Raw genomic sequence first — 15,113 nt, 5'->3', positions numbered from 1 at the left:
GTCAGTCACCACAAAGCCAGAAATGGAGCTGTGGCTCAAGTGGTAGAACACTAGCTTTGAGCATAAAAGATCAGGGACAGCGCTTAGACCCTAAGTTCAAGCCCAAGACTGGCACCAAAAATAAGAATAAAAAAGCAGTGGACTGAGGTGTGGCTCAGTGGTGCGGGGCACCCAACAAACGTGAGGCCCTGGGTTCCTGTACAAACAGTGCACCCCTGACTTTGCCTGCTCGTGACTGCTCTGTCTACTACGTCATGTTCTTTATTCCCTTAACAAAAAATAAGAGTCTCACTGTATAGCTGAGGCTGACCTTGAACTTACAACCTTTCTGCCTCCCAAGTGCTGGTGCACCTTCCACTCCCGGCTTCCTATAGCGCAATCTTAATAAATGCAGAAAAAATCCAGAAAACGATGCAACGTTTGTCTTCCTTTCTTCTCTGGCAGTACTGGGGTTTGAGCCTTACACTTGCTGGGCACAATGCACTACAGTTCCAGCCATGACTCTAGCTCTTTTTCGATTTGTTTGGTTTTGGGTTTTTTTTTTTGCCAGTCCTGGGGCTTGGACTCAGAGCATGAGCACTGTCCCTGGCTTCTTTTTTGCTCAAGGCTAGCACTCTGCCACTTGAGCCACAGCGCCACCTCTGGCTGTTTTCTGTATATGTGGTGCTGGGGAATCAAACCCAGGGCTTCATGTATAGGAGATGAGCACTTTACCAGTAGGCCATATTCCTAGCCCTCTTTTTTGCTTTATTTTTCAGGTAGTGCCTGGTGTTTTTTGCTTGGGGTCAACCTCAGACCTTGATCCTCCTACCTACGACTTCTTACATAACAGAGCTCAGGTAAGTACCCTCATACCTGACTGACTGAGATGTGGTCTTGCTAACTTTTTGCCCAAGCTGGTCTCAAACCATGTATCCTATCTCTGCCTCACAGTAGCTATGATTACAGATGCGTCACTAAGCCTGACCTGTTTCCTTCTCTCTTCTTTTTTTTGTTCCACCTTCTAGTACCAGAGTTTGAACTTGGGGTCTCACATTTGTTCAATTTAGCATTCAACCATTTGAACTGTGCCTCCAGCCCAACTTTTTGCAAGTTACTTTGGAGTCTCCCAGACGGACTTTTCTCCCCAGATCTCAGCTTCCTGTGTATTAGGATAGCAAGTATGAGCAGATGTTGCCTAGACTTTTTTTTTAAGGCACTAAAAAATAAAAAAGACTCCAGTAGCTCTTCCTTGTAATCTGATCGTCTTCGAACCTCTGAATTTGTCATCTTAGCTACTCAGGAGGCTGAGATCTGAGGATCTCAGTTTGAAGCTACTCTGGGCAGGAAAGTCCATGAGATTCTTATCTCCATTTAACCAGCAAAAAGCCCAAAGTGGAGCTGTGATGCAAGTGATAAAGCCAGCCTTGGACAAAAAACTAAGGAACAGCACCTGGGCCTTGAGTTCAAGGCCCAATACCAACACATGCACACACTTAAAAAAAAATAGTATTGTCTATCTATTAACCATTTAATCTGGAATGCTTACAAGCCAGAAGAGTAACATTGAACAAAATATGAATGAAACAAAATTTCAATGTAATTTTATTCTGTAATTAAACATGGACATTTGTATTTGAGGAGTTTATGTGGTTCTGGGGGTCGAAGCCAAGGAAGGCCTCATACATGGGAGCCAGAGTGCTCTACCACTGAGCTACAACCCCACTAATTGTGTTTTAAAATTGCTTACCAATATAGTTAATACAAATTTTCAAGAAAATAAGCATGAGTTGGGTGTTGTTTTTTGCCAGTTGAACTCAGGGCCTGAGCACTGTCCCTGGCTTCTTCTTGCTCAAGGCTAGCACTCTGCCACTTGAGCCACAGCGCCACTTCCGGCCTTTTCTGCCTCTGTGGTACTGAGGAATCGAACCCAGAGCTTCATATATACGAGGCGAGCACTCTACCACTGGGCCACATACCCAGCCCGTGGTTGAGCGTTAAAAAAGATGAAAAGTCTGCAGAGATGCAGAGAGGAGGAAAACTAAAGCAAGGTAGAAAAGCACGTTTTTCTAGGCCATACAAACCAAGCTCCGTAAACGCCATCGCTGCAACTCTGAAAATTACAGCGAAAACAAAAAACCTACCGGGTACGGAGGCTCGACGGGGGCCCCACCCGCCCTCAGGCAGCGGCCCGCCCGCCCTTCCTTCCTGGCGGATTAGGTTTCGGCCCGGGGACGCTGGCTTCCACCGGCAGGGGCGCTACCATTTGAGCCCTGCCTCCAGGTCGAAGCCGTGCTTTGTTTCTTTGTCAGCGACCTTGCGTGGGCATCACAGACACCCGCCATCCAGGCTTTCGGGGTGCAGCCGGGGCCTAGGGGGGCCGCGCGGGGTGCGCGCGCACGCGAGTGGGCCCCGGGGCCTAGAGGGGCCGCGGCGCGGGGTGCGCGCGCACGCGAGTGGGCGCCGGGGCCTAGAGGGGCCGCGGCGCGGGGTGCGCGCGCATGCGAGTGGACGCCGGGGCCTAGAGGGGCCGCGGCGCGGGGTGCGCGCGCATGCGAGTGGACGCCGGGGCCTAGAGGGGCCGCGCCTCTGCCTGAGGCGGAGCCGGGCTTGCGAGCGCGCAGGGCGGGAGGCGGCGGCGGCGGCGGCGGCGGGTGCCGGCATGGCGGCGGCCCAGCGGTCCCGGGTCCTCCGGTGCTGCCGCTGCCGACTCTTCCAGGCCCACCAGGTGAGGCGGGCTCCGGCCTCGCGTCCCCCTCGCGGGCGGCGGCGACTGCGCCGCCCCGTCCCGCCGCCTGCGCGGGGCCTCGGGTTTGAATCTGGCGCGGGGTGGCGCGCGCGGCCTCGGAGCTGCGCCCCCGGCCCGGCGGGCACCCCGGAGGCAGCGGGGCCGGCGTCCCTGGGTACTTCCGGCCGGGTGCTGGGGGCGGGGGGCCCGGTGGAGGACGGCGCCCGGCCGCAGAGCCCCGAGCCCCGAGCGCGGCCCGCCCCGCCGAGCCCCGCCGAGCCCCGCCGCGCCGCGAGGTCCGGGCGAAGCGCCAGGGCGCCCTCTGGCGTCCGCCGCCGGCAGCCCGGGCAGGGACCCCCGGGCCAGCATGGGCCGCATCCCCAGCCCGGTCCTCTGACTCTTTGGGGCCCAAGGGTAGCATGGCCCCACTCCCGGTGATCCATGGGAGGTAACCGTCCCGTGGACTTTTCCCGCCCAAGCTGGCATCAAACCCCCGTCCAAGTAGGGAGGCCTTCTGAGTGGGGAGGGCTACGGGCGTGAGCCACGGCCCCCCTCCTGTATTTCATAAAGTCCGCAGTGTAGCAAAATTGCTTGTTTTGTATATTTGAATTGTATTTCTGGGATTTTTTTTATTTTGTGCCAATGCTGGGGCTTGAACCTAGGGCCTCACACACTCTTGCTTGGTTTTTGTTGTTTGTGTTTTGCTCAAGGCCGGCACTTGAGTCACACTCCCTAGCAGGCTTCAAACCCCTACTATCCTCCCATCTCAGCCTCCTGAATAACCAGGACTACAGGCGTGAGCCACTGGCTCCCAGCTTTATTCCTGCAATTTCGTTTTAGGTGAAAAAGAGTCTGAAGTGGACGTGCAAGGCTTGTGGAGAGAAGCAGTCCCTCCTGCGGGTGAGTGGAAGAGCGCTCGCTCCCCCCCTTCCCACCCTTCCTCCTCGCCAGTGGGAATGCGTGGAGCAGAGCCTGAAGAGGACACTGTGTTGGACACACCTGTGTGTGCACGCACGCACACACACACACACATAATTTAGAACTAGACTCGGTTCCATGAAAGGAAAATGACATGTAAGAAGTTAATGGAAGAAGGCCTGGGGGGGAGGGGGAGCTGTTGGTGGTGGCAGGAGGAGGGGAGGGGTTGCAGGTGTCCGGAAGTCTCTAGATTGCCTGGCACACATTAGCCTCTTTCTGACCCACCTGAACTCTGATTCATGTTGCCCGGGTCCCTTCTGCTGGGTTCTTCATTCTCCTGACCCTGCCTTTCCCACCTCTCCCCCCTCATCCTCTCTGAAATCATTCAAGCCCCCTTCTAGGGCTGTGTCATCACCGGGGGCTCCCCCTCTTCTCCTCGTGCTGATTGGAAGTTGCATGCGAGTGTGTTGGTGTGGGTGCTGTGGCCATGGGCTCCGAGGCTCTGCTTGGTTTCTTTGTGGCTGTTCTTTCAGCTCTTAGCACAACATGCTTCCTCAGTGCTCAGCCATAAGGCCATGGACTGAGTGCCAGGCGCACGTCGATGGGTAAAGCCGTCGACTAAGTGCCAGGCGCACGTCGATGGGTAAAGCCGTCGACTAAGTGCCAGGCGCACGTCGTTTTAGCGGTGGTGGTGATTGAAACCAGGGCCCTGAGCTGTGCTAGCAACTGCAGCAGTGAAACATTTGCAGCTGCCCTTTCGTTCACCCGACCGGCCATCTGTGTCCTTGGGACAAAGCCCTAGAATGGACTTGCTCTGGAGGTATTTGTCCGTCAAGGTGCTGGTTGGTGTTTTGGTGATAGTGTGATTTAGCCTTGGGTCTTTTGCACCTGGTCTGCAGGTGTTCTGCCAGTTGAGAGCCACGCACCCCACCCAGGTTCTTTTAGTTACCGTTGGTAGTTAAAGCTGCTCCAGCATGGCTTCTGGGAAGTAAACACAAAGGGTTGGCAGCAGTATAGGGAACCAGGGAATCCAATGGCAGAACTCTCCCGGGCTGCAGTCCTGGCTGTGTGGGAGATGGAGATGGGGAAGCGGGTGGGCGCGGTGTCGCACCGTCCCCCTCAGCGGCACAGGGAAGCCCACGCGGGAGGCTGCTCTGGGCATGAAGTGAGCCGCAGGAGGGGCTGGAGGCCTGGCTCGTGTGGGACGGTGCCTGCCCAGCAAATGCAAGGCTCCGTCCTCAGTAACACACACACCATAGAAAACCTGAGGGGCCGAGGCAGGAGTTTGAGACCAGCTTGGACCACACCGAGTTCCAGTCCAACCTGGGCTACAAAGTAAGATTCTGACCAATCAGACCAAAACACCTGGCAGGAAGAATGGAGTTTGAATACTCTTCAAACAGGTTATTTGCAACTATGAAAATGGAACAGTGACACCCACTGGGCCTGGGCGGGGCCCGGGGGGAGGGGATTCTAAGGGGGAGGGGCAGGCAGAGTGTGATAGAGGGAGTGAGATTGATTGGAATACAGTGTAAAGTGTGTGGAGGTATAATAATGCAATCTCCTATATAACTAATATGTAAGCTAATTTAAAGAAAAAAAAAAAAACAGGGCTGGGGATATAGCCTAGTGGCAAGAGTGCCTGCCTCGGATACACGAGGCCCTAGGTTCGATTCCCCAGCACCACATATACAGAAAACGGCCAGAAGCGGCGCTGTGGCTCAAGTGGCAGAGTGCTAGCCTTGAGCAGGAAGAAGCCAGGGACAGTGCTCAGGCCCTGAGTCCAAGGCCCAGGACTGGCCAAAAAAAAAAAAAAAGAAAAGAAAAAAAAAACAATACCTGAAGAACTAGCCAAGTGTGGAAATGCATCTCTATATTACCACCTACTAGGAGGCTGAGGCAGAAGGATTGTGAGTTCAAACAAGCCTGGGCTGCTTGGCAACCCTGTGTCCAAAAAAAAACACAAATAAAGCTGGATGCTGGTTACCCACACCTAGCTGTTCAGGAAGCTGAGATTTCTGAAGTTCTGGAAGGAGCCACTTTTTTTGTTGTTAGTCTTGTGGCTTGAACTCAGGGCCTGAGCACTGTCACTGGCTTCTTTTGCTCAAGGCCAGTACTCTACCATGGGCCACAACGCCACTTCTGGCTTTTTCTGTTTATGAGGTACTGAGGAATCGAACCCAGAGCTTCATGCTTGCTAGGCAAGCACTCTACCACTAAGCCACCTTCCCAGCCCGCTACTTTTCTGCATTTCTCCATGAGGAAGGGAAAGAGTCGCCTCCTGCCTCCCAAGTGGCGGGGTCTCTTGCCAGCGCAAGGCGGGGGGAGGGCGGTGTGCTAATTGACAGTTTCCTCTTTGAAGTGGCAAAGTGCCTGACAGACATAAGGGGGGAAGACTGGTTTTAGCTCAGTTCCAGTGGGGCCAGTCTTGGGGGGCAGGAGGCACCTGAGGGAGCCAGGGCAGGAAGCAGCTCCAGGCACCGCCCCGGGCAGCTGCTTCCACCTGCCACCCATCACCACCTCCCAGTCATCTGCTCACATTTGAATCCACCTTGGAGTAAGCCATGCATTAGATCCCTTTCACTTCCTGAACACCTGGGCAACCGCACCCCATTAGTGAGAGCCTGTGGGGGGCAGGAGGGGACAGGACACCACACACTCTGTGTTCAGACCAAGGCTGCTCTAGTCAAACCCACTAAACTGCAGTAGCTCTGTAGTAAAGCATGTGCTTAGGCATATGCAAGGCCCTGGATTTAATCCCCAGCACACCCAAAACGGAAATAGTAAGCTTTTCCGTGCCTTTTATGCTCTCTTGACTTTGCATCATTTTAGTGGGGAGGGAATTTAACTCAGTACTTTACACCCCGAACCCCTTGATACCTTATGTTGTCGTTCAGTCTCACTGTGTAGACCAAACTAGCCACCAACTCACCCAAGGCTGGGGTTACAGGATTTACCACCCCACGGCCAAGCCTTCCTAAGAAAAGGCTGGTATTTCAGTTATTAAGATGAGCTGTGCTCATCTTTATGTTGTGCAATGGCAACTTTACATGGGAGCACGGGAGTGGTTGATACACGTGCAGAGTCACCAGAATTTCACCATGCACATTTCACAGCAAGCATTGGGAAGGCTGCACAAGTTGAACTCCCTCCTCCGCTGTCCTCCGCCCCCTCCCTCCGCTTCTAGGTGCACACACTGCCCTCCCCATCTTGGTCACTGCCAGCAGCACAGGGCTGGCATCTGGGACATTGGTTCCAGGACCCACAGCAGATACCCAAAATCATCTGTGCAATGGTGTGTAACCCATCCGCGTCCTCCAGCATGCTTCTCTAAGGGTGAGGGGGAAGACAAAATGACACAAGTTCCCCTGGGTGGCCCAGGTTGGTCTTCAACCCTTGAGTCAAACAGCCCTTCTGCCACAGCCTCCCAAGTAGCTGGGACTACAGGTACGCAGGTATACTGGTATGCTTCCCACTTCCTGTGAGCTTTAAATCATCTTCAGATGACTTGGTACTTGCCACAACATATGGATTACCAGTAATTGATCAAGATGCATAACCTAACTTGGTAAAACCCACTTTTATACCGACTTAAAAGATAAAAGAAGCATGCATGCCCTTAGCAGAGATGCAGTTGGTGGGGTCCCTGGTGCAGAACCCATGAATGCAAAGGACTGGGTGCAGCGTTTCAAATCTGTATTCTAGCTCCTTGAGAGGCAGAGGTTGGAGGATCACAGTTGGAGGCCAGCTTGGGCACTAAAGTTGAGATGACCTATCAGCCAGTAGTAGGGTGCCCAGCTACAGGGGCAGTGATGGGCAGTGGCTCGTGCCTGTCATCCGTAGCGATTCGGGAAGCACAAGGAGAGTCGTGGCCCTGTCTGGCTTCAGGCATAAAGCAGACCTGACCTCGAAATTAACCAATGCAAAAAGGGACTAGAAGTGTGGCTCAAGTGGTAGAGAACCTGCGTGGCAAGTGTGAGTCCTTGAGTTCCGTCTCCAGTACTGGCCCAGAGGGGGCTTGCAAGGCCAGGCATGGTCACACGCGTGCCTTAGCCCTGCACCCAGGAGTCTGGGCTGGGAAACCGTAGTGCTACCCCAGAAAGAAAGCTAAAGCCAGGCGCTGGGGCTCACGCCTGTAATCCCGTCCTCTCAGAAGCTAATCTCTGAAGGCAGTGGTTTGAAGCCAGACATAGCAGGAAAAACCCATGAGGCCCTTATCTCCAACTAACCACCAAAAGAGAGCTGTAAGTGCAGCTGTGGCTCAAGTAGTAAAGTGCTAGCCTTGAGCACAAAAGCTCAGAAGAAACAGCACCCAGGCCCTGAATTCAGGCCTCAAGACCAGTGCCAAAAACCCCATTTCAGTATAGGGGAGAAACCAGCTCTGCTATGATAGAAACTGTAGCCAAATTCCCAGTGACCGGCCCAGCTCACCCGCCCAGTGCCAGGGCCCCGGCTCTCTGCTCTTAGTTCCATTTCACTGTGCCTGCCAGAATGGTCTTCCTAGGAAGTGAGTGTGTGCGTGCACGCGTGCGCACATGTGCTGGTGCCAAGTCGTGAACTCAGGGCCTGAGCACTGTCCCTTTACTGTTTTCACTCAAAGCTCGTGCCTGCTACTTGGGTCACAACTCCATCCGTGTCTGGCTTTTTAATGGCTAGGTGGAGATGAAAGAGATGAGAGTCTCGTGGATTTTCCTGCCTGGGCTGGCTTCGAACTGTGATGGTCAGGTCCCAGCCTCCTGCGTGGCTAGGGCTGTGTGTCGAGCATGGATTGGATAGGCAGAGTTCAAGGGGCAGCCAGGTAAAGCTAAACCACAGCTACTGTATGTTTTTGGTACACTGTGTATTGTATATATGCCTATCTGATCTAGGGAAGGGGAAGAAAAACGAGGTGTAAGATATCACAAGAAATGTACACACTGCCCTGTTATGTAACTGTACCCCCTTTGCACAACACCTTGTCAACAAAATTAAAAAAAAAAAAAAAGCTAAACCACAGGTCCAGAGCCCATTCATGTAAACATTCTAGAAATCGCGGTCATACCACTTCAAACACCCCCGGGCCTGGCAGGGCTTCGCTTTTATAGTTGTTGTTTTTTTCTTTTCCAGAGCTGAGGACCGAACTCGGGCCTTGCGCTTGCCCCGCAGGCGCTCTATCACTGAGCTAAATCCCCAGCCCCCAGGGCTTCCCTTAGTCTGTTTCATGGGTTTTTTTTCCTTCTCAGACCTACGGTGAGGGCTCCGGTGCTGACTGCAGACGCCATGTCCAGAAGTTAAACCTGCTGCAGGGACAGGCTTCCGAGCCGCCACTCAGGTACAGTTTGAAAGGTGTGTGGCGTGACCGTGTCCTGCGGCCACCGTGAGGGGGGAGGGGATGCAGCGGGAGAAGTCCCGCTGAAAATGGCCACAGATGCCCACGCAGTCGGGCTGGTGGCAGGGCAGGCAGCAGCTACTGGGTGTTCCCTAACCTTTCAAGTTGGGGCGTGCCCCCTCCTAGCATGTGAGGGAGCTCTCGGGAACCCAGAGCGGCCTGTCTGCTTCAGCCCCCGTGGCTCCCTCCAGGTATGCGCAGGCCCCGTCTTGAGTTGACCTCTGTGACCTGTGGTTTTCTGTGGCTTGCCTTAGGCAAGAGAACTCTCACTTTCTTCCCTGCCTATGGATGAATGGTGTTGAGCCAAGAACAGGGACAGAAACCGGGGCAACTGAAGAGAACCAGCGGGCCAGGTGTGGTTTAGGTGGCAGGTTGCCAGCGCCAACCATGTGCAAAGATGCCCGAGTTCTCACGCCCCAGTGCCAGCATGGCTGCAGATAGCCAGTGCAGGGGCTGGTGTGGCGCTCAGCCAGGTAGCACTTACCTAGCCTAGGTGAGGCCCTGGATTCTTTCCAGCACCATCACAACAAAAGCCAGGCACGGGGCTCACACCTGTAATCCTACTCGGGAGGCCTGGCAGTCAAGTCTGCGAGACTCATCTCCAGTGAGCAAAAAGCCAGAAAGGGGCACTGTGGCTCAAGTGGTAGAGCACCAGCCTTGAACTTTTAAAAGCTCAGGGACAGTACCTAGGCCCTGAGTTTGAGCCCCAGGATCAGCACAGAGGAGAACACAACATGTTATCTGCACCAAATCCGTGGCTTCTTGGGAAGAAATTGCCTGCAAAGTCATATGCAAACTTTGTATCTTAATTGGGACAGTGGAGACAAAGGTATGATTTATCTAGATTTATCTTCCTTGGTCAGGGGGCAGCTCAGTGGTCGAGCTTGCAGGTGGGAGAAGAGCGCTGATGGCGACAAGCCTCCCCGCTGGCCAGTGGTGGCATCAGAAGAGGGGAGTCAGATGTCCTCAGGCGGGGGGGTGGGGGGGCCTTCAGTTGAAGTCTGACTTTCCCATCTTCCTGTGGTGCTGGCCATGGAGCAAGCATCGAGCAAGCATCGAGCCGCTGCACATGAGCAAGGCGAGCCCTGCCCCAGCCCGCAGCTCTCCTGCCCGCGGCCGGCAGGTGCTCTTCCAAGCCAGGCCACATTTGCCTTCATAACAGCCCCGACAGTTCTGGCTGCTTCTGATGGTTAAGTTCTGCTGGGTGGCCCCACAGGTGAAGGGTGCCATCCAGCCCGCCATCACTAGACACCAGCGTTCCCTCTGCCTAAGCCTCCTGCAGTGCTGGGGTGACTGAATCACCTCAGCACATGTCTCCAGGACCCCCCAAATCTCCAGTCCTTGCAGCCTGTTCTTTCGTCTCTTCCCCTCAGGTGTCTGAAGGCTGCCAGTGAAGATGCGGGCGAGCCACAGGAAGAGAACACCGGTCTGCCGGTAGGTGAGCCCGTGAGCACGCCTGTCACTCCACTGCTGTGCACTGCAACACTGGCTTCCATGTGTGTGTTACAACGCACTTAAAGGTCTTAATTGGCTGATTGCTATTTAGCATCAGACAGCCTCATTGCACAAAAAATTCCAGTGAGTTGGGCCAGGTGTGCGGCTTAGCGGTAGAGCGCTCGCCTAGCAAGCATGAAGCCCTGGGTCCGGCTCCTCAGTACCACATACACAGAAAAGGCCAGAAGCGGTGCTGTGTGTAGCTCGAGTGGTAGAGTGCTAGCCTTGGCCAAAGGAGCTCCTTGAGGAAAAGGAGCTCAGGGACAGTGCCCAGGACCTGCGTTCAAGCCTCAGGCCTGGCCAAAAAAAAAAAAAAGTGCAATAAGCTAAGCAGAAGGGGCTGGTTTTATAGATACAAGAGAAATCAATTTTTTTCAAAATTATAAGAAAAAGAAAAATGGTGACTTGGGTCTCGTAGGTGTGACTGGTTTGGTAAGGCTGATGCAGAGGAAGCTTCATGTCTCGAGAGCGCGCTCTCCCGATTTCCCGTGTCTTACATTCTGCTTAGTGATGAGAAGCATGGTGACTCCATTGTCAGTGTCTGTTGGGCCCCAGTACAGCCAAGATTCTACTCCAAAATTTTGTCCGTTTATAGTTTTTATGTAACAGTATTTTATTTGCTCAACCAAACGCATATTGATATGGCAAGTGACTGCCAGGGGGCCCTTGGGTGGGTGAGTCGCCGGGCCTCGTCTGTGGGCCGGGAGCTCACCGGCGCTGCCTCCACTCTGCCAGGTAAGCACCAGGGCTGCCTGGCCACCCAGCTCTTGTCAGTCAACCCTGGCAGGCAGGCACTCGTGTGGTGGTGAGTGAGCAGTGTGTAAGACGCTGTGTGCACACACAGCACTGTCCCACCAGGAGCAGAGTCTGCTCGGCCTCTGCTCTGCCATCGCCCTGGCACCTGTTGTTCATGTTGTTCAGCATGAAGTGTTGTCACACACACTCAGGGCCCTTCTCACAGCGCGGTGTGTCTGTCTCCTCCCCAGTCACCTTCACATCATTTCAATTTTTCTCTCTTGAAAATAAACTACTGTCCAGGTTGGTCTTGGCCCTGAGATTCTCCTGCCTCAGCTTGCTCAAGGTGGGAGGTTTCACATTATTCTTACGAGAAATACCTAGGGTTGACTGCTGGTGGCCCGCGCCTATGATCCTAGCTCCGCAGTAGGCTGACATCTCAAGACCTACCTAGTTTGAAGCTAGTCTGACAGGAAAGTCTGAGTAAGGGACAGCATCCCGGTCCCAAGCTCAAGCCCCTAGGACAAGGGGGAGAGGGACACTGTTAGGAGGAAGGGGAAAGGAGATGGAGGAGAGAGGAAACAGTAAGAGAGGGAGGAGAGGAGAAGGAGGGGGAGTAGAGAACAGATGTGGGAGTGAGGGATGAGAGAGACTGAGGAGCAAATGGAGGAGGAGAGAGGAGAAGGAATAGAGAAAATGGAAAAGAGGAAGGAGAGACAGGGAAAGGGAGACCATAAGACAGAAAGGAGTGGGAGGAAAAGGAGACAGAGAGGGAAGAGGGAGAATGGAGGGGGAGCTGGAGAGAAGACTAGGAGTAGGGAGGACGTGAAGGGGAACGGAGGAGAGAAAGCTGACAGGACAGAGGGATAGAAGAGAGGAAAGGGGTACAGAACCTGAGGGGCGCAGCGTGGAAGAGAGGATGACAGAAGAGAAGGGAGGTAATGGGAGAGAAAGGAGGGGTGAGGTGAGAGACCGCAGGGGAGATAAAGAGGCACAGAGGAGGGAGAAGAGAGATGAGAGTATGGGAGACAAGTGGGGAGAAGTGAGACTGGAAGAGACGATGGAGAAGACTGCAGGGAGAGCAGCAGGGGAGAGGCGGGAGGCAGACAGACAGGAGGAGGGAGAGAGCAGAGACTGGAGGAGAAGCAAGAGAGAGGAGAGAGACGGGAGGATGAGGAGCAGGACAGAGGAGAGACAGGAGGAGAAAGGAATGGAGGCCGAACATGAGAGAGGAGACACAGGAGAGAAAGGAGGAGCAGAACAGAGAGGAGAGGCTGGGAGGAGCAGGGAAGAGGGGGAGGAGGAAGGGCAAGAGAGAGGAATGGAGCTTGAGAGAAAGGAGGAGCAGGAGAGGGGGAGGAACAGGAGAGACAGGAGGAGGAGGAGAGAGGAGGAACAGAAGAGGAGGAGGAGCAGGGGAGAGGAAAAGAGGAGGAACTAGAGAAAAGGAGGAGCAAGGGGAGAGAAGAGAGGAGGAAGAGGGGAGACAGGATGAGGATGGAGAGGAGGGACAGAAAGAAGAGGATGGAGAGGAGAGAAAGGAGTAGTAGGAGAAAGAGGATGGGAGGCGGAGGAGAAGCAGGAGAGGAGAGAAGGGAGAAGGGAATGTGGAGCTGCAGGAGTGAGGAAGAGACAGGAGCTCCTGGAAGAAGAGGTGGAGACAAGTGACAGGAGCAGCGGAGGGAGGGAGGGAGGAGAGACAGATAGGATGAAGAGGAGGGGCAAGAACTACAGGAGGAGGAAGAGATTGGAAAGGGGGGAATGAGAGTCAAGCATTGGAAATAGGAGTTCAAGACAGAGGAGAGACAGGAGAATAGGCCTAAGAGGGAGAAAAGAGGAAGGGACAGGATAGCGGGAGGAGAGGCACAGGAGGAAGAGGGACAGAGGAGACAGACGGGGAGAAAGATAAATGAAAGCAGGGCAGGAGAGGGGAGACATGAGCAGCAGGGACAGAGACAGACTGGAAGAAGAGCGAGTGGAGAGACAGACAAGACAGGAGGAGGAAAAGGAAGGAGGGGGGGATAGAGGTGAGGGACAGGACGAGGAGCAAGAGGGAGCTACAGGAGGAGGAGGGGGAGAGGAGAGACAGGAGGAGGAAGATTGAGGAGAGGAGGGGCAGGTGGTGGAATAGGGAGGAGGAGGCTGGCGGTGGGGCTGTGGTGGACACAGCTGTCTTGCTTGAGGCCCTGGGTGTTCTGTTCTCATTTTTTAGAAGCTTATGTTAAACAAAAACTAAAATGGGAGATGCGAAGCAAGGGGTAGAACGTTAGCTTGGAGGCGGTGGGGAGGCTCAAGGACAGCATCCTGGCCCTGGGTTCAAGCCCTAGGTCCAGCACCAAAAACTCCTCTCCAGCCGAGAGCAGATGTAAGGAGGCTCCTGGCGTGCTCATCGCCTCCCCTGGCTGCTGTAAGCATATTTGCAGCACTGAGACAGGCGTGTGTTCATGAGTTTTTCCAAGTTTCTTGCCAAGTTGTCCCCTCGCCCCCAGCCTCCAGAGTCTCCCTCCACCGTGTGCTCAGCCCCAGTAGGCCTCACACTCAGCTCAGCACTGCAGGACACAGGCTGCCTCCTGCTGGAGTACGGTAAGCGAAGGCTGCTCCAAGACACAAGGTAGCAGTCAGACTCCAGGGTGGCCAGTTCTTACCTAGTAACTGACTCCAGGAGGTGTGCAGACCTGAATTCTGCAGGTTACAGAACAACGGAAGTTACCAGTCCCTCAGCCAATATCCTGTGTCCTGCTTAATCTCACAGCCAAGCTGTCGGACTACAGCCTCTTCTGGGCAGTAGTGTAGTGACCTGCTCTGTGGGGTTCAAGGGTGAAACCCAGTTTTCTGTTTGTGTTGGTACTGAGGCTTGAACTCAGGGCCTGGACGGTGTCAGATTTTAGCTTTTTTCTCAAGGATGGTCAACTACTTACTACTTTAGCCACAGTTGTACCTCTGGCTTCTTGGGGGTTATTTAGAGGTTGAGAATCTTTTCCTACCCAGGCCAGCTTCCATCTGCAATTCTCAGATCTCAACCTATGGAGTAGCTAGGATTACAAGCCAAGTCCCAGCCTAGTTGCCACCTCCACTCCATAACCCCATCCTGGCCCTAGACGAACTCCTACCTAGTCAGGAATGAACAAACAGGACAGCCATGCTAGGGTGACGTGGAGTGCATTCTTCACTCTGAGCCTGTCCTAGCAAATAGGACCATCAAGGGAGGGGTTGGTGCCAAAGCTGAGGCTCCGGAGTAACGGGAATGTCTTCTCTGGCTTCTTTCAGCACTGTGCTGGCCTGCTAGGAATGGAGCTACAAGGCAGCAGCTTCTGGAGCTCCGCACACTGCCACACCGGGGAGCTTGGGGGTCCTCGGTGGAAACCAGGTCCTGCATCCTACGGCAAGGCTCCATCTTCTAAATGGGCACGGTTTCTCTCATCACCTGGAAACAGCTCACATGTGGACACAGAGCCAACAAGACCACTCCTGCAGGGCCCCAGATCAGCTGGTCTGGCACAAGCCGAGCAAGGGAGCCCTGAGACTGAGACCTCAAGAAAAGTTTGCTCAAGCTGGCCCCTCACCACCGTCCAGCTTCCCGAGGCCACATGCAGCCCAGAGAGGCCCATCAAGAAGAGCCCCAAGGGATCGTGGGACATAGCTACTCCTCGGCTGGACGCAAAGCCTTTGGCCCAAGAGACACAGACGGCCCTGTCAGTGAGCCTGTGCAACCTCTTTACAACCGGGGAGGACTTTGATGATGACCTGTGAACTGAGAGCCTTCTGATATCAGAGCTAGTGATGACAGCTGTAAAAGTAAGAGCTTGAGTCCACAACACACAATTATTAAACGTCTCACTCACTACAACCAGTAAGGACAGCAACATTGATTAAAGTGTTTAACCTAAGTTT

At 54.2% G+C, this 15,113-nt stretch overlaps 1 protein-coding gene across 1 annotated transcript; it reads left to right on the top strand.

Annotated features, from left to right (window-relative positions):
* The first annotated feature begins 2,451 nt into the window (after positions 1-2,451).
* Positions 2,452-15,109, top strand: LOC125341941 (MRN complex interacting protein). The gene is made up of 5 exons (XM_048334070.1): positions 2,452-2,707; positions 3,548-3,607; positions 8,848-8,936; positions 10,367-10,427; positions 14,490-15,109. Exons 1-5 carry the CDS (start codon positions 2,642-2,644, stop codon positions 14,970-14,972), a joined length of 759 nt encoding a protein of 252 aa, XP_048190027.1. The 5' UTR covers positions 2,452-2,641; the 3' UTR covers positions 14,973-15,109.
* Positions 15,110-15,113: the final 4 nt, after the last annotated feature.

This window comes from Perognathus longimembris, chromosome 25 (assembly GCF_023159225.1).
Source record: "Perognathus longimembris pacificus isolate PPM17 chromosome 25, ASM2315922v1, whole genome shotgun sequence".
In the NCBI taxonomy this organism is placed as follows: Eukaryota; Metazoa; Chordata; class Mammalia; order Rodentia; family Heteromyidae; genus Perognathus; species Perognathus longimembris.
Note: the sequence above shows the minus strand (reverse complement) of the source record. Positions and strands in the feature narration are given on the sequence as shown.

Bases quoted from the DNA above. Each gene is read 5' to 3' on its own strand.
- LOC125341941 (XM_048334070.1), top strand. From the start codon at position 2,642: ATGGCGGCGGCCCAGCGGTCCCGGGTCCTCCGGTGCTGCCGCTGCCGA. The intron at 3,608-8,847 runs GTGAGTGGAAGA...TTTCCTTCTCAG, and splicing joins AGAAGCAGTCCCTCCTGCGG to ACCTACGGTGAGGGCTCCGG. The intron at 8,937-10,366 runs GTACAGTTTGAA...TCTTCCCCTCAG, and splicing joins GCTTCCGAGCCGCCACTCAG to GTGTCTGAAGGCTGCCAGTG.